The sequence below is a fragment of the Stenella coeruleoalba genome (assembly GCF_951394435.1).
Source record: "Stenella coeruleoalba genome assembly, chromosome: 20".
NCBI classification, from domain to species: domain Eukaryota; kingdom Metazoa; phylum Chordata; class Mammalia; order Artiodactyla; family Delphinidae; genus Stenella; species Stenella coeruleoalba.
In genome coordinates, this window is record NC_137166.1 from 57736702 (window position 1) to 57759177 (window position 22476).

General features: G+C 42.4%; 1 protein-coding gene across 2 annotated transcripts; it reads right to left on the reverse strand.

Moving 5' to 3' along the window:
• Nucleotides 1-5884: 5884 nt before the first annotated feature.
• LOC307178302 (uncharacterized protein) lies at nt 5885-18164 on the reverse strand. 2 transcript variants are annotated; one of them, XM_079906358.1, is made up of 4 exons: nt 17865-18164; nt 17201-17239; nt 16462-16588; nt 5885-7885 (listed from the first exon to the last, which is right to left on the reverse strand). In XM_079906358.1, exons 2-4 carry the CDS (start codon nt 17231-17233, stop codon nt 6492-6494), a joined length of 1554 nt encoding a protein of 517 aa, XP_079762484.1. In that variant the 5' UTR covers nt 17234-17239; nt 17865-18164; the 3' UTR covers nt 5885-6491. The 2 variants fall into 2 exon arrangements, with proteins under 2 accessions (XP_079762484.1, XP_079762483.1); XM_079906357.1 differs by having other exon boundaries at nt 16462-16591.
• Between the last annotated feature and the right edge of the window lie 4312 nt (nt 18165-22476).

Sequence of the window (22476 nt, forward strand, 5' to 3'; positions counted from 1 at the left end):
TCCCTGCAAACACCTTTCCTTTTGTGAAATTGTTCACAGGGACAGCAGCATGAACACAACAAACCACACAGGGTCTTCAGCATCGCCCCAAATATGACACGTACCTCCACCATAAGACATATGCAGTGATTTGTTTCCAAGGTCGTGTCCATGTTCTTCATGAACCCACTTCACAATGTGCCTGGGTACAAATTGTCCTGGTAAGTATTTCGAACCCTGTGAGGGTCCCTGAAGGACAAAGAATGTCCACTGCAGCACTCTCCCTGTAAACAAGGCTCTTCCTCCTAACCCCCTCACCCATCTCCTTACAGCTCCTCCTACCCACCAGAAAAACATAAATCACCGAATGATTGCTAATCAGCAAGAACGTGCCCACAACTCCTCAGGACTCACCCTTGACAAACATTCATCCAAATGCCAAGGGCTGAATGCAGGCTGACACCTCACATAAACCATGTAAAACCCCACCCCAAGTCCTTTGCTTGATAAAGCTGCTCACAGGTGTGAATCTCCCGCTTGTAACAAGGTGATGACCCAGTCCCTGAACTGAACACCATCAGTGCATCATCAAACTTGCAGTGATGTGGGAGAGGCTATACTTTCTAAACCAGTCTGCACCCACCTCATCACATGGATCCACGAGAACTGTGTGATTGTGTGTGGCCCACACGCCAGAATGTTGAGCATCCCTATAACACGCCTGTCCCACAATCTACCTGGAGTGTTTGTGTGGCCACCCCTGCCATGCTGGGTCAGCACCTCCCATTTTATTTTCCCGAGGTTTCATTTCTGTCACACATCTTTTGTGCTGTGGTACATGAGCTTGTACGTCCAGGCTGCATTGAAGGGTGTTAGCATTCAAAATCTAACACACTGTGTCCCCAGTTGTGCTGATATGCAGTAATATTTAGAATACTTTCATGTGCAATAAAGTTACCAGAGTTATGTGAGGGCTCTTTTATTTTAGAAATACATGCTAAGAAATTATGTATTCAATGACATGATACCTGGAATTATAAATTTAAAAATCACGACATACATGATGTTACACAAGCATAAAAATGTGCATGATATGATAAATGATCTAACATAGGGGTAGGATCCAACAGTCATTCTGTTTATATAAACACTTGAAAATAGTCATCACAAAAGTAGAATATATTCTTGCATCAGTAATTTTTAAAAAATATTTATTTATTTGGCTGCATAGGGTGTTAGTTGTGGCATGTAGGATTTTTCGTTTCTGCACCCGGGCTCCTCTGTAGTTGTGGCATGCGGGCTTAGTTGCCCCACGGCATATGGGGTCTTTGTTCCCTGACCAGTGATCCAACCCAGGTCCCCTGCATTGGAAGGCGGATTTTTAAACATTGGACCACTAGGAAAGTCCCTTGCAACAGCAATTTTAATGTTGAGGATGAATTAAAAATGGCAGGAGGAAACTGATTTCAGGGGTGTGCACAAGTATCAAAATGTCAAAATGTACATTTCAAATACTTGTAATTTATTCTAAGTCAATTATACACCCATGAAATGATTCACAAAACAAATATGCAAAAGCTGTCACTTTATAATCATTCTACTATGGTAACTACAATCTTAAAATTATTTGCTGCTGCTGAACCTGTAAGGTGGAAAAAGTATACAATGGTGGCCTACTGGCAATGCTTCCCAACTCCATGTTCGGTGACATTATGTTGGCAATTTGACATTGGCTATGGTGTGAAATTGGCAAACACTACAAAACCGGGCTTAATTTACTGTGTAATTGAATGTTTCGACTTAGGCCTGAGGTAGCATATGTTAATGCAGATTTATCTTAAACATGTATAATGTATGTGGTCATTATGTCATGCATAGTAAAAAAAAATTGAAGAAAACATGAGAAACTATTCCCAATTACAATTACATTCAGAAAAAATTCACTCACATTATTGGTGAATGAGTGAAATCTCACAGATGTCTTTGTTGTTTCCCTGCTCTCCTATTTGTCAAAAAAAGAGAAAATAGGCAAACCTCACAAAATAAAAGTAGGCAAAAAATAGGAATAGAAATTTAACCAGACAGGACACAACTAAGTCCTGGTTAGGACTTAGTTTGCATGATATGAAGATAAAATACTAAGATGCCTAGATGTTTCAACCAACACCTGTAATATAATAGATACACTTTGAATGAGTTAATGTGAAAAATTATATGTAAATATAATTTCTATACATTTTGAAGTATGGATTTTTGGTTATACTTCAAGTTTGTTTGCTAAAAATATTTTTAATAACAATAAACATATGTGAAAATGAGGGCTGAACACTCCATTGTCTTCAAGAAAGAAGGGTGAAGTTGGAGAGCTGAAAGCAGAGGTGGTTTTTGATCTTCTGTTCACTCGCTGTTAATTGGGAAGAAGGACTTTATTATGGATCTCAAACTCTTCGTCTGTGAAGGAATTATCTTTCTGCTTCCTCTGTTCATGGGTACCAAGTGAGCATTAAATGCAATAATATATGTGAATGAATAAAGAGCATCTTTTGAGAAAAAAAAAGAAACTTCAACATCAAGAATCCTGAGGGATGGGGCTTCCCTGGTGGTGCAATGGTTAAGAATCCGCCTGCCAATGCAGGGACACGGGTCCGAGCCCTGGTCTGGGAAGATCCCACATGCAGCAGAGCAACTAAACCTGTGCACCACAACTACTGAGCCTGCACTCTACAGCCTGCGTGCCACAACTACTGAAGCCCACATGCCTATAGCCCACACTCCGCAACAAGAGAAGCCACCACAATAATAAGCCCGCACACTGCAACAAAGAGTAGACCCTGCTCGCCGCAACTAGAGAAAGCCCAGGCACAGCAATGGAAGACCAACGCAGCCAAAAAATTAATTAATTAATTTTAAAAGAAAAAGTATCCTGAGAGAAATGCAATTAAAATCATAATGATTTCATAGTGCCATTTTACAGTCTTCATTGGAGATGTCTGCCTGCATTAAGACTCAGCTTTTAAGTTAGGTTGGTCAAGTGTGGGTCCCAAAGAAGGGTGGGCAAGTTCTTGCTGATTTACAATCATTGTTTCATCGGTTTCCTAGTTTGAAATTGTCCGTGGTGGCAGTATTTGTATCAGGTGAACTGGAAAATACTACAAACCAGGACTTCAGTATATTATTCAAAGTCAAGATTTAAGAATATATGAATAGGGCTTCCCTGGTGGTGCAGTGGTTGGGAGTTCATCTGCTGATGCAGGGGACACAGGTTCATACCCCAGTCTGGAAAGATCCCACATGCCGCAGAGTGGCTGGGCCCATGAGCCATGGCCGCTGAGCCTGCGCATCCGGAGCCTGTGCTCCACAATGGGAGAGGTCACAACAGTGAGAGGCCTGCATACTGCAGAAAAAAAAAGAAGAATATGTGAACAATGCAGATTAAATTTAAGGTATATACATGGTTTTTGTGGTAATTACATTGTATGTAGCACGCAAAAAATTGAGGATAAAAATAAGGTATTTAATTGTTAATGAAAAGAAAAATAGTCAAAAGATATGAACAGACATTTTACCAAGAAGATATACAAATGGAAAATAATGCAATTAAAACTACTGGTTGCTTAAATTCAAAATTTAAGGAAATTCAAAAGACCGACCATACCAGTATTGGCAAGAATGTGGAAGCATTTTGCATGCTTCTGGTGGGTATGTAAAAGGAAACAACAATTTCAGGTCACAGTTTGGCAGTTTCATAAGTTAACCATTCACCTATTCGATGAGTCAGGCATTACACCCTGAGTTACTAACACAAGGCAAGTGAAAATACATACGTACATATAGAATTGCACACAAATGTTCTAGCACCTTTATTTACAATAGCCAAAACTGGAAATAACCCAAATAACCATAACCAGACAAATGGATAAACAAATACTATAAGTATAGGAAAGAAACTACTCAGCAATAAAAAAAATGAACTGCTTATATACGGATCACTGAAGAATCTCAAAATATTTATTAATCATGAATGAAACCAGGAAAAAAAGTAAACATTTCATTAATAAAATCATATAAAATTCTAGAAAATACAAACTAATCTACTATAAATAAAAGTAAATGAATGGTGATCTGTGGGTGGGGGAGAGGAAGGACATTATAAAATGGCATGAGGTAAACTGGAGATGATAGACATGTTCATTATCATGATTATGATGAGACTTTGTGGTTCTATATGTAAAAATTTATACACTTCAAATAGATACAGTATATCACATGTCAACTATACCTGAATAAAAATTCACAAAATTGTTCAAAATAAAAATCTAGATCTCTCACTTTTTTCAAAAACTCAGGTCTGGGGAATTTCCCTGGCAGGTCCAGTGGTTCACTGCCATGGCCTGGGTTCAATCCCTGGTCAGGGAACTAAGATCCCAAAAGCTGCATGGCACAGCCAAAAAACAAAAACTAACAAACAAACAAAAATCAGGCCTAGCAATCCTATATTGCCTCACTTTTCTGATGACCTTGGAGGAAAAGCCTTGCTTTAGTGGTAGCAACTACTGATGAGTAATAGATTCCTTCCCACCTGAGTTAACAGGAATGCTGGCTGGTCACAGAGCCACACTGTGGACTAAGGCAGTGGTCCCCAACCTTTTTGGCATCAGGGACCGGTTTCGTGGAAGACAATTTTTCAACATACAGGGGAGGGGGGGCGGGGGGTGGGGTGTGGGGTGTGATAGTTCAGGAGGTAACGTGAGCAATGGGGAGCAGCAGATGAAGCTTCACTTGCTCGCCCGCCACTCAGCTCCTGATGTGCGACCCGCTTCCTAACAGGCCACGAATCAGTGCCTGCTGGTCCAGGGCCAGTGGGTTAGGGAACCCTGGACTAAGGGATTTCCTTTCTCTGTTTCTCTGCCTCTGTAGCAATGGCCTTTAGGTGAACATCCCAGAGAGGCTATAGGAATCCAGAAAAACAATAGCTTATTTTCTTTCACAAGGACCTCAGCTACAAAATATACACTTGCCTGGAGGTTGTGAGAATTTCTGGTCATCTGTGCCCACTGATACTGCACAGTCAGAGTCAATGGAGCATTTGTTGATGCAATTTTAGAAGGGGCACACTCCATCTACTCCACTGCACTCTCCTCCGCTCCAGGGTTTCTTTACCAAGATGGTTCCCCCTGGCCCTAGTCTTACAGTGGCATTATCTAGTGAACTCTGGGGATCACGGCATGTGGTTCTTTTGCAGGATAACTGCTGAGCATTATGTGATATTTACTGTGAATAAGAAAAAAAATTTGTGTTGTTATCAGAAGCACTGAAGGCTGTCATAACTTCCTGGCTCCTCAGGGTGTTTTCTGAGCCCACAAAAAATCCTGATACCCAGTCCACAAATTAGGACCCTAAAACCCTGCAGTCTTTTCTAGGAGACCCTGGGCAACAATATATTTACCTTAGACCAAAACCAGAAAGATATATATCTATCTATCTATATATATCTAGTGTGTGTGTGTGTGTGTGTGTGTGTGTGGTACACGGGCCTCTCACCACTGTGGCCTCTCCCATTGTGGAGCAGTCTCCAGACGTGCAGGCTCAGCGGCCATGGCTCACGGGCCTAGCTGCTCCGTGGCATGTGGGATCCTCCCGGACAAGGGCACGAACCCGAGTCACCTGCATCGGCAGGTGGACTGTCAACCACTGCACCACCAGGGAAGCCCAAGAGCTATATTCTTAATCATACTGACATGTGAGGCACACAAAGCATGGGACCCCCCTCCCACCATGAGAGCTGTGCAGTCCTTAATGCTGGTAGAGCCCAGTTGTTTTCAGATCACCTCACACAGTGAATGGAACTCCAACACCAAAGGTGGCTTAAACATTAATGCCTTTATTATTGCAAAATGCAGAGCAATAGGAGGCTTGCAATTCCCAGCTTTGTGACTCAGAGGCTGGGAAAATCCAAAAGAAATGTCACCATAAACAAACATGTCCCTGAAAATGCAGTCTTTCCTGTCAAGTCACAAATAGAACTCAGACTGGGTCCACTGGGCCCAAACTGGATCGGGTCCAGGCCCTACTTTGGAAATGGGAAGGGAATGAGGATCCCACAAGAGCTAAGACTACTCATTACTTACCCCACAAACAGGAATGGGACAGAAGTCAACTTCCCTGAACATGTTGGGAGATAACTTTTGCACATTGTGTGAACCTGCTGGGTAACACAGGTGAAATGAATTCTGTCATACTGGCAGTGACATAAAGCTAGAAAGAGCCTGGCAGGAAATAAAGTATAACACAGCTCCTTAAGGATTCCTACATAACACTCCCCACTGCAGATTTTTGGATGTATGGGCTTTAATTCAGATGAATGGCTCCCTCACAACTTCTATCCTCCACTGTAATTACACTAGAAGGAAACTGCACATCCCAGCTATCTATGGCCCTTCACTAGTGTGAAGTCTCTCGTGTTGAATGAGGTTATATTTGCAGCTGAAAATTTTTTCCAACATTCACTGCACTCAGGACCTTTTTCCAGTGTGAACTCTCTGGTGCTGGATGAGGCTGGAACTTTGGCTAAAGGATTTTCCACAGTCCCCACACTCATACGGCCTTTCTCCTGTGTGGACTCTCAGGTGTTTAACGAGGTTAGATTTGCAGCTAAACGATTTCCCACATTCATTGCACTCAATAGGCCTTTCTCCAGTGTGAACTCTCCAGTGGTTCTTGAGGTTGGAACTATGGCTAAATGATTTTCCACAGTCCCCACACTCATAGGGCCTTTCTCCTGTGTGGACTTTCCGATGTGAACTAAAGCTGGAGCTTTGCTTAAAGGATTTCCCACATTTACTGCACTCATAAGGCCTTTCTCCAGTATGAAGTCTCCTGTGGTGAATGAGGCTGGAGCTTCGGCTAAAGGATTTCCCACATTCACCGCACTGATGAGGCCGTTCTCCAGTGTGAACTCTCCGGTGGTAAATGAGGCTAAAGTTTTGGCTAAAGGATTTCCCACATTCACTGCACTCATAAGGCCTTTCTCCAGTGTGAACTCTCTGATGTTGAATGAGGTTAGATCTTTGACTAAAAGACTTCCCACATTCCCTGCACTCATAAGGTTTTTCTCCTGTGTGAACTTTCCTATGGCTATTGAGGCTATAGCTCTGGCTAAAGGATTTCCCACATTCACTGCACTCATAAGGCCTTTCTCCAGTGTGAACTCTCTGATGTATAATGAAGCTGGAAAGGTAGGTAAAGAATTTTCCACATTCATGGCATTCGTAAGGCCTTTCTCCAGTGTGGACTTTCTGGTGCTGAATGAGGTTACATCTTCGGGTACAGGCTTTTCCACATTTGCTGCACTCGTAAAGCCCTTCTCTAGTGAGGACTCCTTGGTCCTCAACAAGTTTGTCTGTGCAGTTGAGGGCTTTTTTGCCTTCTCCCCAGTTCTGATGCTTTTTTCCACTGTGAAAGACAGCCTCACACTCATTACTGTTGTTTGGCTTCTCCTCAGTGTGAATGACCTGTTGATGGAAAAATCCCATGCTGGCTAAGAAGTCCTTCGCAATCTCCATACAGATAATGGATTTCCCTGACAAGTGGGATGTGCAACTCTTTACATACAAGTCTTGGTCTGCAGAACTTCTGATGGGTATCTTTCCAATGTGCTGCCCCTGGTACTGCTGAAGGTTGGCAGTGAAATAAAATTGTTTCCCATACGTGTATGGTTTCTGCCCAAGATGCATTCCCTGGTGCTCAGGCAAGTGCAAAATATCTCTCAAGATTGGGCCCCACATCTCAAAGGGCTGGGCCTTCTGGGGAGATGAAATTGCTTTAAGAGTTCTGATCTGTGACACTCCTTCTACAGAAATGCTCTGTTCAGGAGATGTTTCCTTATCTTCCACTTCATGCCAACAGCCTGAAAAAGTGATGGTGAAGTACACGTTAACTATATTGAGAGGGGGCAAAACAATCACAAATGTAAATTGATGCATCAAAGAATCAGTCCATGAAACTGTTTTCAGGAAAAGAAAGTTGGGGTCAGCTTGAGGAAGCAGCTGCTCTGCCCCACTGGTTCCCTAAGTTCACAGGATGGTGTGGGCCTCCCCAGGCACAGGACATGAGTAAAGGGTGTGGCCCAGGGAGAAAGGCATGTCCTACAGCTCATTCTTCTGCTAATGGCTTTTAGCAGGATTATATCTGCTGACAACGGGATGCTGTGCAGAAGTCCAGTCCAGTCCCAGAAAAATCTGACTGGAACAAAGGTAAAAAATGCTTAAGGATAATTAGACACTTGCACACTTTAGGACACTACAAAGTGGGAATGCACTAAGGAGGGAACAGTGTGAGGAATAAGTGAGGTAAGCAGTCCAGAGAGGTGGGGAGTAGCTCTCAGCTGGAGTCAGAATAAAAATGACTAGTAGAAATGACAAGTCAGCAAAGTGTTAAGAATGGAGAAGGGAAGGTAGAAGTGAGGTGTGGCCACTAGCAATGGCACCAAAACACAATTAAACAGGACAGGTTCTTTGTATGATTTTGACAAAGCCCTGAAGTGATGTCCTCTCTCAAATGCCATTCATCTGTGTCAGGCCTGCTCTGAGCCCATCTTGTTGAGAATGGAGTCATGTCCATCCTGTGAAGCAGAGGACATTTTCTGTAGCCTCATCTGAGGATCTGCATGAGACCAAGAGTACCCAATTCCTAAGGGAATGACAGGACAAGTCAGTAGCCAATACTGTCCCAGACAACTCAGCACACAATAGACCACCAGAAAGCTATTTAAATACTACAAAAAAGTTCCTAAGGACAGACAGAGGTAAGAGAGCAGAAAAGTAAGAACCAGCAATGTGTCTTCCCTTCTGGACAACTATACTGGTAGAATCAATCTGATGTAACCCCTCTGCAATGCTAAACTGCTTTAATTTTGATCACTTTCAGCTCTTAACATGGTAATGGTTTTCATTCTCCAACTCCCCTAACTCTGAGCCCTGGGGCAGGCACCATGTATGTGTTCCTGGAGAAGCTTCTAGGAGCCAGGTTGGGCAATAAGGCATCTGTCCTCCAAATATCAGAAATCTGTGCTCTTTTTGCTGCTTCTAATGATGGTAGTGCTACAGAGTTGGGCAGCCATTGTTGGAAACCACACTACCAATGTTGCAAAGGCCCTCCCCTCACTAGCTGAAGCAATTTCACAGGGGATTTAAAGGGCAGGCGTCTATTCTGTCCACCCCCCTCACATCATTTTTCTCTTAGTCTCATTTTGATAGGCAGAAATTCAAGGACTAAGGCACTCAAAATCAATCATATACGCAGGGGAATTTACAAAGTCACCATGCATATCTGGGTAAGAAAAAAATCTGAGTAGACCTTAACTTTATACCTCAGACTGATCTCCAGGTTGGAGACACCCTATAGCCATTAAACAAACAAACAGAAAGACAAACAAACAGATCCCAGCAAACCCTAGGAAGAGGGAGAACTGAATCTCAAGTTACCACAATGTAAGACACAAACACCCATTTTTCAACAACAAAAAAAAATCATGGGACATACAAACCAACAGTTTATCCCTCCACCCCCTTTCACCCTTGTTAAAATATCGTTGAAGCTAAAAGGGTATAAATTCAAATAATGTGTTATAATTTTAGCATGGTAAATGTAATTTCCATGGTAACTACAAAGAAAAAAATAACTATAGAAAGTACACAAAGGAAATGACAAAAAATGTAAACATTTTACTACCAAAACACAAGTGGAACACAAAAAACAGTAATGAGGAAACAAGGGACAAAAGAGACCAAAAGACATGTAGAAAACAAATAGCAAAATGACAGAAGTAATTCCCCCCTCATTAGTAATTATTCTAAATGTCAATGGAATAAAATTTCTAAGCAAAAGAGAAACTGGCAGAATGGATAAAAGAACATAATCCAACTATATGCTTTCTACAAGACACAACTTGCCAGGATGGTTCAACATAAAAAATTCAGGGGTTTCCCTGGTGTTCCAGTGGTTAAGAATCCACCTTCCAATGCAGGGGACATGGGTTCGATCCCTGGTCAGGGAACTAAGATCCTACATGTCGCGGGGCAACTAAAGCCCTTAAGCCACAACTACTGAGCCTGCACGCCACGACGAAGCATGCACCACAATGAAAGATCACATATGCTGCAAGGAAGATCCTGCGTGCTGCAACTAAGATCTGATGCAGCCAATAAATAAATAAATAAATATTTTTAAAACAGATACAAAATTCAGTGTAATATATCACATTAACAGAATGAGGAAAAAAATCATACCACCTCAATCAATGCACAAAAACCACATGACAAAATTTAATACCCTTTCATAATAAAATACTCAACAAACTATCAATAGAAGGAAACTAGCTTAACATAATAAAAGCAAAGGATTTAAAATCCATGACAAATATTGTACTCAACGGTAAAAGACTGAAAAGTATTCCTACAATATCAAAAACAAGAAAAGGACACCAGCTTCCACCACTACTATTCAACATAGTGCTGGAAATTCTAGACAGAGCATTAGGCAGGAAAGACAAAAGGCATCCATAGCTCATGAAATTTTAAAGATTCCACCACAAAACTGTTAGAATAAATGAATTCAGCAAAGGAAGAGCATACAAATTGAACAGTTGTGGGAATTCCCTAGTGGTCCAGTAGTTAGGACTCAGAGCTTTCACTGCCAAGGTCTGGGTTCACTCCCTGGTCCGGAACTAAGATCCTCCAAGCCAGGCAGTGTGGCAAAAAAAAAAAAAAAAAAAAGAATTAAACAGTTGTGTTTTTTTTGTGTTGTGTTGCTGTGTTCCTCCCAGCAACAGAGACATCAATGGTTTAATGGATGGGGGAGCTTACAAATCTGAAGCAAGGTCCTGACGTGACACCCCACCCTGTACAGCAGACAATGGGCAGGACATGACAACAGTCCTTGTTCCCGGGGGAACAGAAGATTACCAGTTATAGGGGAACTGGCATCAGGTGGGCTCATTAGTTACCAGGGAAACCAGTAGAGAGGCAAACCCCTCACCACCCCTTTGATAAGAATGATCACTAGCTGGGGCCTGGGGCAAGTGAGTAGGAAGGTCAGTCATGTGCATAGGGTATAGATGAAGCAGGCAATGGTCGGGCAGGGGATGTACAGAGAGCAAGAGAACAGCTATCTTGAGTGGCCTGACCATACACTCTACCCCTACAGACACTGCACGACCCTTACAATCTTGGTCTACCCTCTTCCGCGATATCCCTGGGGTCAAGTATGTAGGGGGCACTGCAACCAGATACCACAAATACAATACAGACAGCAGCAGCCTCAGAGTATCAAGATACCTACTATGCTCAGAAGAGTCATTTGCCAGGATGTGGGCAAATTTTGGAGCCAAGATCTTACAAGGTCAATGGAAAGAGAGTCAATAGTAAGAGTGCCCTGTCCAGTTATAAGGAAGGTAAGGCCACCCCGGGTTTTCATAAACCCAGAGCTACCCCCATGGGGAGGTCCGGATTTTAAAGAAACATTCTGGTGACCTGGTCAATGGTCAGCAGTCGCACTACAGATCTGTCTCCCCATGCTAGGTTGAGTGCCATTAAGGTTGGACCCATTAGATCCTTCCAAACAAAAAAGAGTTAATCCCACTAGTTGGACTTATGTGTCCAGAAGCCAGCCTATTCCATTTCACACAGCATAGCCAAGGGAGGCTCATGGGCAGTCAGCTGTATAGTAACGTTTACCAACGGGGTCCTTCTTTTTTTTTCTTTTTTTTAATTTTTGGCTGTGCCATGAAGCATGCGAGATCTTAGTTCAACAGGGCTCCTTCTGATGTACTGGCATGCAGGACAAAAATATGGTGAGAGTCTTTCTCCCCCATTGTCAGTAGTCCCCAAATAGTCATAGTAGCCAGGTCAATTTTTCATGGAAGTCCAGAGAAGGTTGACAATCACATCTCGCTGGAGACCCAGCAATTAGACTCACTTCACAGTGAGGCCAGTGTTGCTGCTCAGTCGTGGAATAGATTTCCTCCTTCAGGCTAGAGATGAAATTTAAGACATCTAACAGGCACAACACGGGGAGATTATGACAATTAAGCAAAACACAAGCAGTAACCACATTCTGAGATAACACACCTGCCTGTGGTTTTTCTCCTAGTCTGTAAAACAGTTCAAAAACTCAACTTTCAATAACACAAGAACGTGACTAAAATCATGTATACGATGGCCCCTTAGTTTCACCTTGGATGTCTGAACAAGTTACTCCATTTTGACTTTCAAACACATTCCCTTCCTCAATGGCCAAAGCAGATGTACAACCCATGTCTGAAAGATCACAAATAGGCTGCTCTGATCAGTAAAATTTAAGTTAAGCCAGAATGACTCCCCTATACCTCAACACATGGAGATTTTCCCCATCATTTCCCCTTCTGATTGCAAATCTCTCAGTAGAAAATATTGATGACTAAAATATCCGTCCCTCTAGGCTGGGGTGCTGGCTCCTACCCCAGGTTCAGATCATGTCCCTCAGTGCTAGGCCTCCTTTATATTTGCCTAGTTATACAAGGTGGGGAAAAACCAATCAGATCTCATGAACAGGCTCAGAGGAATGTTAATGGGCAAACACTTTATAGGCCATATACTTCTTTCTTTCTTTTTTTTAAATAAATTGATTTATTTATTTTTGGCTACATTGGGTCTTTGTTGCTGCACATGGGCTTTCTCTAGTTGCAGTGAGCAGGGGCTACTCTTCATTGTGGTGCGTGGGCTTCTCATTTGGTGGCTTCTCTTGTTACAGAGCACGGGCTCTAGGCACGTGGGCTTCAGTTGTTGTGGTGCACGTGTTTAGTTGTTGCGTGGCATGTGGGATCTTCCTGATCCAGGGCTCGAACCCATGTCCGCTGCACTGGCAGGTGGATTCTTAACCACTGTGCCACCAGGGAAGCCCTAGACCATATATTTCTTATACCCAATTGTCACACAAGCATTGTACATGTGCTTTTAGTAGCAGACTTAAAGCAAGCAGTGTCACACTTAATGTGACACAGTCACACTGTCACACACTCTGTGGCAATTTCACTAGATAAGTTTCTTTCCATCCAGAACATCAGGGCAAAAGTATGGCTAACATAATAACTTTCATAAATACAAACCTCAATTAACAGAACTAGAATTTAATATCCACTAAAACATAGCCTTTTTTCTCCTTGAAATTACCCTCATCTCCACCAAACAGCCAAATCGAAACTAATCTGTTTGTAAAACAAGTGTGGTCAATTGACCACTTAGGCTCCTCCAAACTAGTTGTGGTGGAATTCCTCAGAAGGAGTGTCAGAATGAATTCCCAAAAGGCCTCTCAAGGCCAGGAAAGCCATGCCAAAGGCATGCCACCAGATTATGCCTTGGTGGATTTTTCTCTTCTAGAAGTTCCCAAAATATTGAGATTCCTGCACATGTCAGGAGTCAGCCTTTTCCATTCCCCTGATAAGGCTGTTCAGAACCCAAGAGTCCCCAATTTCTGGAGGCACCAGGCAGGGAGAAAAGAAAAATGTTTCAATTCTACACACAGGTGTAGTTTACCCAATTGCTGTAAGTCATAACTAACTTCAGGGGAAGGGCTTCCCTCCACACGTATGAAGCAAGGTCCTGGATCAACTACCCACCATGTGCGGCAGACGGCAAGCAGGACATGGCGGCAGTTTTCCACAGTTGTACTTCTACACACTAACAATGAACAATCTGAACAGGAAACTAAGAAAAAACTCCACTTATAAAACTATCTATCAAAAGAATAAAATACTTAGAAATAAACTTAACTAAGGAAGTAAGACTTGTACACTAAAAAATATAAAACACTGCTAAAAAAAAAATTAAAGACAGTAAGTGGAAAGACTTCTATGCTCATAAATTGGAAAACTTAATATTGTGAAGATGTCGATATGACCCCCAAGCCATCTACAGACTCAATGCAATCCCTATCAAAATTCTAATGATGTTTTCTGCAGTAATATAAAAATTCATCCTAAAATTCATATGCAATCTCAAATGACAACAAACAGCCAAAACAATCTTGAAAAAGAAGAACAAAGTTGGAGGAGTCACAATTCTAAATTTCAAGTTATTAGTGTGAAGCTACAGTAATCAAAACAGTGTGATACTGGAATCAAGGCAGACATACAGACCAATGGCACAGTATAAAGAGCTCAGAAATAAACTCTCACATATATGGTTAAATGGTTTTCAAAAACGAGGTCAAGACCATTCGACAGGGAAGGACAGGCTTTTCAACACATGATGCTGGGAAAACTGAATACCACATGCATAAGAATGAAATTAGATGGACACCAGGTACATAAATTAACTCAAAATGGATCAAAGATATAAACTTAAGAGCTACAAATATAAAATGCTTCAAAGAAAACAGAGGAAAACTTCATGACATTGCATTTGGCAGTGATTCCTTGGAAATGACATCAAAGGCACAAGGAACAAAAGGAAAACAAACTGGACTTCATCAAAATGAAAAACTTTGGTACATCAAACGATGCTAAGAAAATAGTAAAAAGGCAACTTACATAATGGGAGATAATATTTACAAGTCAAATATCTGATAAAAAAATTAATATCCAGAATATATAGAGAATTCCTAAAATTCAAAAACAAAAACATCAAGCAACTTGATTCAAAAGTTGGGAAAAGGGCTTCCCTCGTGGATCAGTGGTTGAGAGTCCACCTGCCGATGCAGGGGACACGGGTTCGTGCCCTGGTCCGGGAAGAACCCACATGCCGCAGAGCGGCTGCGCCCGTGAGCCATGGCCGCTGAGCCTGCGCGTCCGGAGCCTGTGCTCCGCAACGGGAGAGGCCACAACAGTGAGAGGCCCGCGTACCGCAAAAAAAAAAAAAAAAAAAAAAAATTGGGAAAAGACTTCAACAGACATTACTCCGACAAAGATATACAAAAGGGTAATAAGCACACAAAAAGATGCTCAACATCACCAGCTGTTAGGGAAATGCAAATTGAAACACTATGATACTGGGACTTCCCTGGTGGTGCAGTGGTTAAGAATTTGCCTGTCAATGCAGGGGACACGGATGTGATCCCTGATCCGGCAAGATCCCACAGGCTGCGAAGCAACTAAGCCTGTGCACCACAACTCTTGAGCTTGGGCTCTAGAGCCCGCGAGCCACAACTACTGAGCCCACATGCCACAACTACTGAAGCCCGTGCACCTAGAGCCCATGCTCTGCAACAAGAGAAGCCACTACAATGAGAAGCCCGCGTACCACAACGAACAGTAGCCCCCACTCGCCACAACTACAGAAAGCCCGTGCCCAGCAACAAAGACAAAATGCAGCCAAAAATAAATAAATAAATAAAAGAACATGCCTGTTTAAAAAAAACAAAAACAAAACAAACAAAAAAACCCAACTATGCTACCACTTCATACCAATTAGGATGGTTATCACCCAAAAAAACAGAAGTGTTTGCAAGGATGGGAGAAATTGGAACCTTTGTGCAGCTGTAATTTTAATTCTATTAAAGACAGATTTAACATAAGATGAAGCAATTCCAATTTTCCGTATATACCCCAAAAAATTGAAACAGGGACACTAAATATCTGCACACCCATGTTCATAACAGCATTATACACAAGAGCCAAAATGTAGAAGCACTCAAGTGTCCCCCTATAGATTAATAGTAAACAAAATGTGCTACATTCATAAAATAGAATATTATTCAGCCTTAAAAAGAAAGGAAATTCTGACACATACTACAACACAGATGAACCTTTAAGATATTATGCTAAGTCAAAAAACCAGACCAAAAACAAAAACTGCTGATGATTCTGCCAATATGTGACACTCAGAATAGTCAAACTCAGAGAAAGTAGAATGGTGGTTGTGAGTGGATGGGGGAAGTTACTGTTTAATGGGTACAGAGTTGAAGTTTACAAGATGAAAAACTTCTGTGGATGCATGATTGTGATGGTTGTACAATGAGAATTACTAAATGCCACTTAGAAGTGGTAAATATTTTGTTTTGCAAAATTGCCACAACTAAAATAAAGAAAAAAGAATCTTAGCAAAAGACCTCTCAAGAAAATTTGTGTAAGCAGTGACTATATAAGTGACTACACTTCCAGGCACAGTCAGGAACAAATAAATGTGAGGTACAGGAAGGGAGCAATACTAGGGTGCCATGGAACTAGACAGTCACCCAGCGAGAGACAGGGCATGACAGGTGGGATCCATTAGGCTGACCTAAAGAACAGCGATACCTAATCCTTCCCTGTGAAGCTTCGGGGCAGGAGGTGCTGGAGTGATAAGGATGAGAAGTAGACATGCACTCAGCTCAACCCTTGAACCACAGCACATACCCAGGCAACTGGGAAAGGAAGCAGTACCCATGGTTTAGATGGAGACATACTTGACCCCGGAGAAAAGAGGAAGGCCAAGCCTTGCCCTGGGCATAGGGGCAGGTGTAAGAGCTTACCCAATGAAGATGTAAGTGCAAAATTCTCCAGCATCACATCGTGGTACAGGCATCTCTGAGCCTCATCAAGGAGAGCCCATTCCTCCCAGGAGAAATACAGGGCCACATCCTCAAAGGTCACACTTCCCTGCTAGGACAGAGACAGATGAAATCATCAACAGCCTCACTCCTGAAGACCCACAATCTATCTCCTCACACATCTACCCCATGTCCATCCTCCTCCTAAGATCTCAGAGGAGATCCCAGATCCTGGTGCCATTGGTGTCTGCTGTCTTCTCATACTCCCAGCACTGTGTTCACTCTGCTGTCCACTCTGCAACCACATGGGGCCTGTTAAGACCTAGATGCGTACACCTCCCTCATCTGATCCAGACCTCCCACTGCCTGCAGAACAGATGCCTAACCTCACAGGCAGTCATTCCAAGTCTGACTCTTACTCCCCACACCCAGTTTGTTCTCACCAGAAAGGAAGGAGACCTGCAATTCCCTAAACCAGCTTAGCCTCACCTCCAAGCACTTCCCGTTTTAGTGATAAGCTTCTACATCTCTTTCCATTGGTGGCCTGAAATGGGAACCCCTCCATCAAACCCCTGGACTCAACTCAGGACCCTGAGCTAATGTTCTCTAAGGTCCCCACACACAAAGGTTGGGAAAATGGCACGTGACAAGTCTCATGACACCACAAATTTGGAGAAAATAGGGGTTGGGACCAGTGAGGGAGGACGAAACCGCCACTTACCTGATTAGGTTCCAAAAGCACTTCCGCAGCCATGGAAACCTGTGGGAAGAGGCAGGTCTTAGAGGGATGTGAGCATGGCATCCTACTAGGGGCTCAGGCCTTCCCTGCACCCCTGGGAGTCACCAGAGCCAGGTAATCTCGGACCGACCATCTAACCTCTGTATTGACTCTCAGCAGTTTTGTGTCCTTGGGGAAAAAACCCCAAACGCCCTCTGCCGCAATGTCCTCAGCAGCCCTACAATTTGTGCTTCCACTGAACAGACTCTGGGTATTTTTTCAAACTTAACTTAGATCATGTCCCTTTTACGCAAAAATTTCCATGGCTCCAAGAGCCCTAAGAAGGAAGGTACAACTCCTCAGCCTGTCACTGCAGGTGCGACTCTACCCACACTTTGTTCCCTGCAGAAGCAACACGGACCCCAGTTTTCCCCAATCCTCCCGGCTCAATCCGACCTCCCAGCCTTTGCACCTGCCGGTGCCTCCACCTGTGACCCTCTGCCACGCGCCATCACACCGTCTGTCAGAAACAGGGCCCCACACACGGCCACCTCACCGTCCTGGACACCGGGGCCTGGGCTGCGGGCACGAGAGCAGGCGCCCCGCACTCGGGGCTTTAGTGTCTGGTGGGGCGAGGGCGGTGAGGACCCGCAGAACGAGCGTTTACCTGAGGCGGGTCCCTCGGCGCCGCCGCCGCCACCTGAGCCACAAGCCGGGGCAGAGAGGGGACAGCCGAGCGTCCCGAACGGACCGGGCACCAACGTCTCCAGACCGGCCCCGCAAGCGGCGATGTGCCCGACTATAGAACCGCCTCTAGTCACTGGGGACAAAGCCTCTTCCCGCGCCTCCTCTGTCTGTCTCCCCAATACAGACTCTGCGCTCTGACCCCAAGGACTGCCAAAATGACCGCCACAAAATACAGGAAGTCTCGTCTTCGCCCAGTGCGCCCTCCCGGAAATGCCGAAAGTCTGGATGTTCATTGGGTGTTCTTCGCTGCCGCTCAGCGCATAGCTTTCTGGGTAATGGAGTTCCCGCCGGCACACAGGCCCGCAGGAGCGGCGCCTTTGCTGGAATCTCCCAGGGAAAGGGTCAAGCAATGCCACGGGGCTGCTCAGAGCTGAAGGCCTTGTTCTTCTAGGTCGGAGAGAAGCTTCGCTTCTTTTCAAAGGGGCGAAGGCCAATTTCTGGGGAGCCCGAAGTGCATTTAGAAATCCTTCAATGCTATTGATCTCTGAAGTGTTTAGAAATTCGGATTCCATGCGAACATTGTCTGGTAGATGTTAACATTGTCTGGTAGATGCAAGTGATTATACATTATCCTATTGTCCTGTAAATGCACGCAGACTGAGGCATTAAAGTCATTTTTGTGAGCTTTAGTACGTTTTGTCTGGGAATTTAAAGAAAAGGAAAAAATCACCTGGGCCACAGTAGACAAGATAGAGGAGGCATATTGGACGGCTCTGACGAAGCCGGATGTGGTGGGATCCGGGCCTCTCCTTCCTGGTAGTCAATGATTAATGATTATGCCAACTCAGTGAGAAACACCATCTTATCCATAAAACATTAAATCATTTTATCTAAAAAACATAAATCTGTTTAACACATGCACATTCCTTTTTGTACTACACAGCTGACAGTTTCTCTTGTATGAAATATGACATTGGCTATTGTTTATTAAGGAGTACTACTCTCTGTACATTTATAAAATAAAAAGTTGTTGATAAACAAAATTTAACTGACTACATGTTAAAGATCTAAATGGGGGCTTCCCTGTTGGTGCAGTGGTTAAGAATCTGCCTGCCAATTCAGGGGACACGGGTTCGAGCCCTGGTCCGGGACGATCCCACATGCCGTGGAGCAACTAAGTCCCTGCGCCTCAACTACTGAGCCTGTGCTCTAGAGCCCATGAGCCACAACTACTGAAGCCCGCACACCTAGAGCCTGTGCTCGGCAACAAGAGAAGCCACCGCAATGTGAAACCCGCACACTGCAACAAAGAGTAGCCTCTGCTCCCGGCAACTAGAGAAAACCAACGTGCAGGAACCAGGACCCAACGCAGCCAAAAATAAATAAACTAATTAATTTTAAAAAAGAAAGAAAATAGTTTTCAAAAAAATTAAAAGTATATAATCATGAATGTATCTCTTAAACATGAAATTCATTCATGAGCAGAGCATGTATGTGCATTTCACACCTACAAAAATAACAGTGACATCAAACACATGGTCAGAGTTTATGCATAACAAATTTCCTCCCCCCCAAAAATTTCCTTTTTAGATCATTTGAATCACGATCCAGTCATTTTGTCTTTTAGACCAGTTGTAATTAATATTTCTCTCTCCTTCAAAACTTTTTTTCGTGAAGAAAATGGATCATTTGTACAAGATCATTTCCATCATTCTACTATCTAATTGCAGCTGTTTTATATTGTCTAACACCTTCTTCCAAATGGCCAATAAATGCATAATTTGCTCCAAAGGGTGATCTAATGTTTGTTCATATTTTTGTCAAGGATAGTTCGCAGGTGGTACAATGTCCTTCTCATTGCCTACAATGGAGAGCCATTATGACAGGCTGTATTTAACCCTTTCTGTGACATGAGGATTGATCATGAGGATTGATCAGCACAACCATGTGCCCCAATATCAGTTTCCCACAGCCTGTCATCGGTTGGTTGCAGCTGTCACTGATGATCATTCTGTAGATCCACTACTATACTAGAGGAAGCAGAATGTTAATATTCTATTACAATTTTTGTATTTTCACTTAGAATCCTTCTAAAAAAACTTTTCTGCGTCCTCTATTTGATTACCTTGAAATAGTCTGTACTGGAAAGACAGTAGAAATCATTCATATTTCCCTTTATTTTTATGTTTCCAGAATAAATAGTCAATTCCTTAACTTTCTGAAAGGTTTCTGACTCTGGCTTTGTAGCATCACGAGCATGTGGTTACTTAAAGTACTTGATGCATTTAAAACTTGTCCAGGTAATTTTCTTTGAGATTTAATTTGTACCACAACTGTGGAGGGGGATGCTTTTCAAGTTGAATCCTGTGTCATCCTCATTCTCACGTGACCCCAGTTGTGTGGTAGACTGTCCTTGTGTCCTGGATTGAATAGATGTTCCATCTTGAACATTTCCTGCACTAGATCTGGAATTGGCAAATTTTTTAAAGATGCTATTTTCTTTCATGAGAAAGTGCATTTGGAGAACACAGCCTGAGTAATTTGGATGGTAATTACTCAGAACAGGGCTATCATCTGTAGATCCCTTTAATGAGAGGAGATACAATATACATATATGGTTTAAACATGGTTTAAACAAATACAGATCAAGTTTAAGTTCATTCTTCCAAACAAGTTTAAAATGATATAATTTTTCCTTAAATTGTTTCCTTTCAATTTTTCTAACTTTTGATCAAACTGTGACGAATCTCTTGTATAATGTACTTATTAATTTTAAATATAAATATTTTCTTGAAATATAAACATGAGTAAATTTTTTAAATCTCCGTAAGGATTTTCCACAGATATGTTTCAGTACAAATGTACAGTCAAAACTGTTTTTTAAAATGTACTTGGGGAATTCCCTGGCGGTCCTGTGGTCAGGACTCTGTGCTTCCACTGCCAGGGGCCCAGGTTGGATGCCTGGTCGGGGAACTAAGATCCTGAAAGCAGTGCAGTGCGGCCAAAAATTAAAAAAGTACTTTAAGTATTACTATTTTGTATGGATAGACTACAACTTTATTACACAAAGAGATTTATATATTTGTTTTACTTTTGTCATTAAATTTGATTGATTGTTTTAATTTTATTTTGATATAATATAGTTTAATAAATAAGTAAAATATTTATATTTACCCCAAAGTCAAAATTATAATTGAGGTAAATTAATTCAGATATATCTAGTTTCTATTCGTCCCTCCACATTGTTTAATCTCTGCCCGTCTATATCATTACTTATTGAAGGTTATAGTTCATTCTTTAATTGTTTTTAATGTAATTGTATAGATAGATAGGTAGAGAGAAAATGTGTATTTATCTACATTATTTATATTCTTATTCCTTCACAATCATAAGAATAATTGTAGAATACTAAACATCTTTTAACCCACTTGCCTTTTCTCACTTAAGAATATATCCTGAAGGTAATTTCATACATGGAGGGAAATGATCTTCATTCAGTTCATGGCTGTAGGAAAATATGTTCTGTGAATGGTGCATCCTTTATTCAAATACCCCTTCATATGAACACTTGTATGAATTCCATCTCAAGACCTTTATTAATAACCACTGCACCCATAAGTATGTACTCCTATAATCCAGTTAAATTAAGAAAACGTGTTACCAAAAGAGAGGAAATCATGTGCTATGTTTAGCAGTAGATACAGCTGAGCAGAAGAAGATGACACATTTATGTTCATTTATCTTTCTAGCATTTATTCATTTATTTCTATCTCAAATTAAAATCAATATCTCCTAGATATGAAAGTGAAGGGTTGGACTTCCCTGGTGGTGCAGTAGTTAAGAATCCACCTGCCAATGCAGGGGACACAAGTTCGAGCCCTGGTCCGGGAAGATCCCACATGCCTGGAGCAACTAAGCCCGTGTGCCACACTACTGAGCCTGCGTACCACAACTACTGAAGTCCGCACGCCTACAGCCCATGCTCTGCAACAAGAGAAGGCTCTGCAATGAGAAGCCCGCACGCCACAGCAGAGTAGCTCCCGCTCACTACAACTAGAGAAAGCCCACCGAAGACCCAACGCAGCCAAACAAAAATTAAAAAAAAATAAAGAAGAAGAAAGTTAAAGGCATGTCAACCTGGAAATGGAAATCATCTTCCTCACTCAGACTGGAGTTGTGATCCTGGGAAACTCCTCCCTCTTTTGTCTTTTAAACTTCACTTTGTTGACTGGATAGAAGTTGAGATCCACAGATCAGATTATCAACCACTGGCCTTAGCCAACAACTTGTCTCTCTTCTCCATAGGGATCCCACAGACAATGGCAGCTTTTGGATTGAAATATTTCCTGGATGATGCTGGATGTAAACTTGTCTTCTATTTACACAAACTGGCCAGAGGGGTTTCTCTCAGCACTACCAGTCTTCTGAGTGGTTTCCAGGCCATTAAGTTTTGCCCCAGAACCTCTTTATGGGTGGACTTCAGAATTCGATCCACAAAGTGTATTGGTTTCTGTAGTTTTCTTTTCTGGATCCTACAACTCTTGGTAAATGTCTGTATTCCTATTAGAGTAATTGGCCCAAGAAGTAGCAAA

Coding starts and splice junctions, on each gene's coding strand:
- LOC307178302 (XM_079906357.1), bottom strand. CDS start 17,233: ATGGCTGCGGAAGTGCTTTTGGAACCTAATCAG. Junction 16,592..17,200: donor TGCTTTTGGAACCTAATCAG/GTAAGTGGCGGT, acceptor TCTCTGTCCTAG/CAGGGAAGTGTGACCTTTGA. Junction 7,886..16,461: donor TGCACTTACATCTTCATTGG/GTAAGCTCTTAC, acceptor TCACTTTTTCAG/GCTGTTGGCATGAAGTGGAA.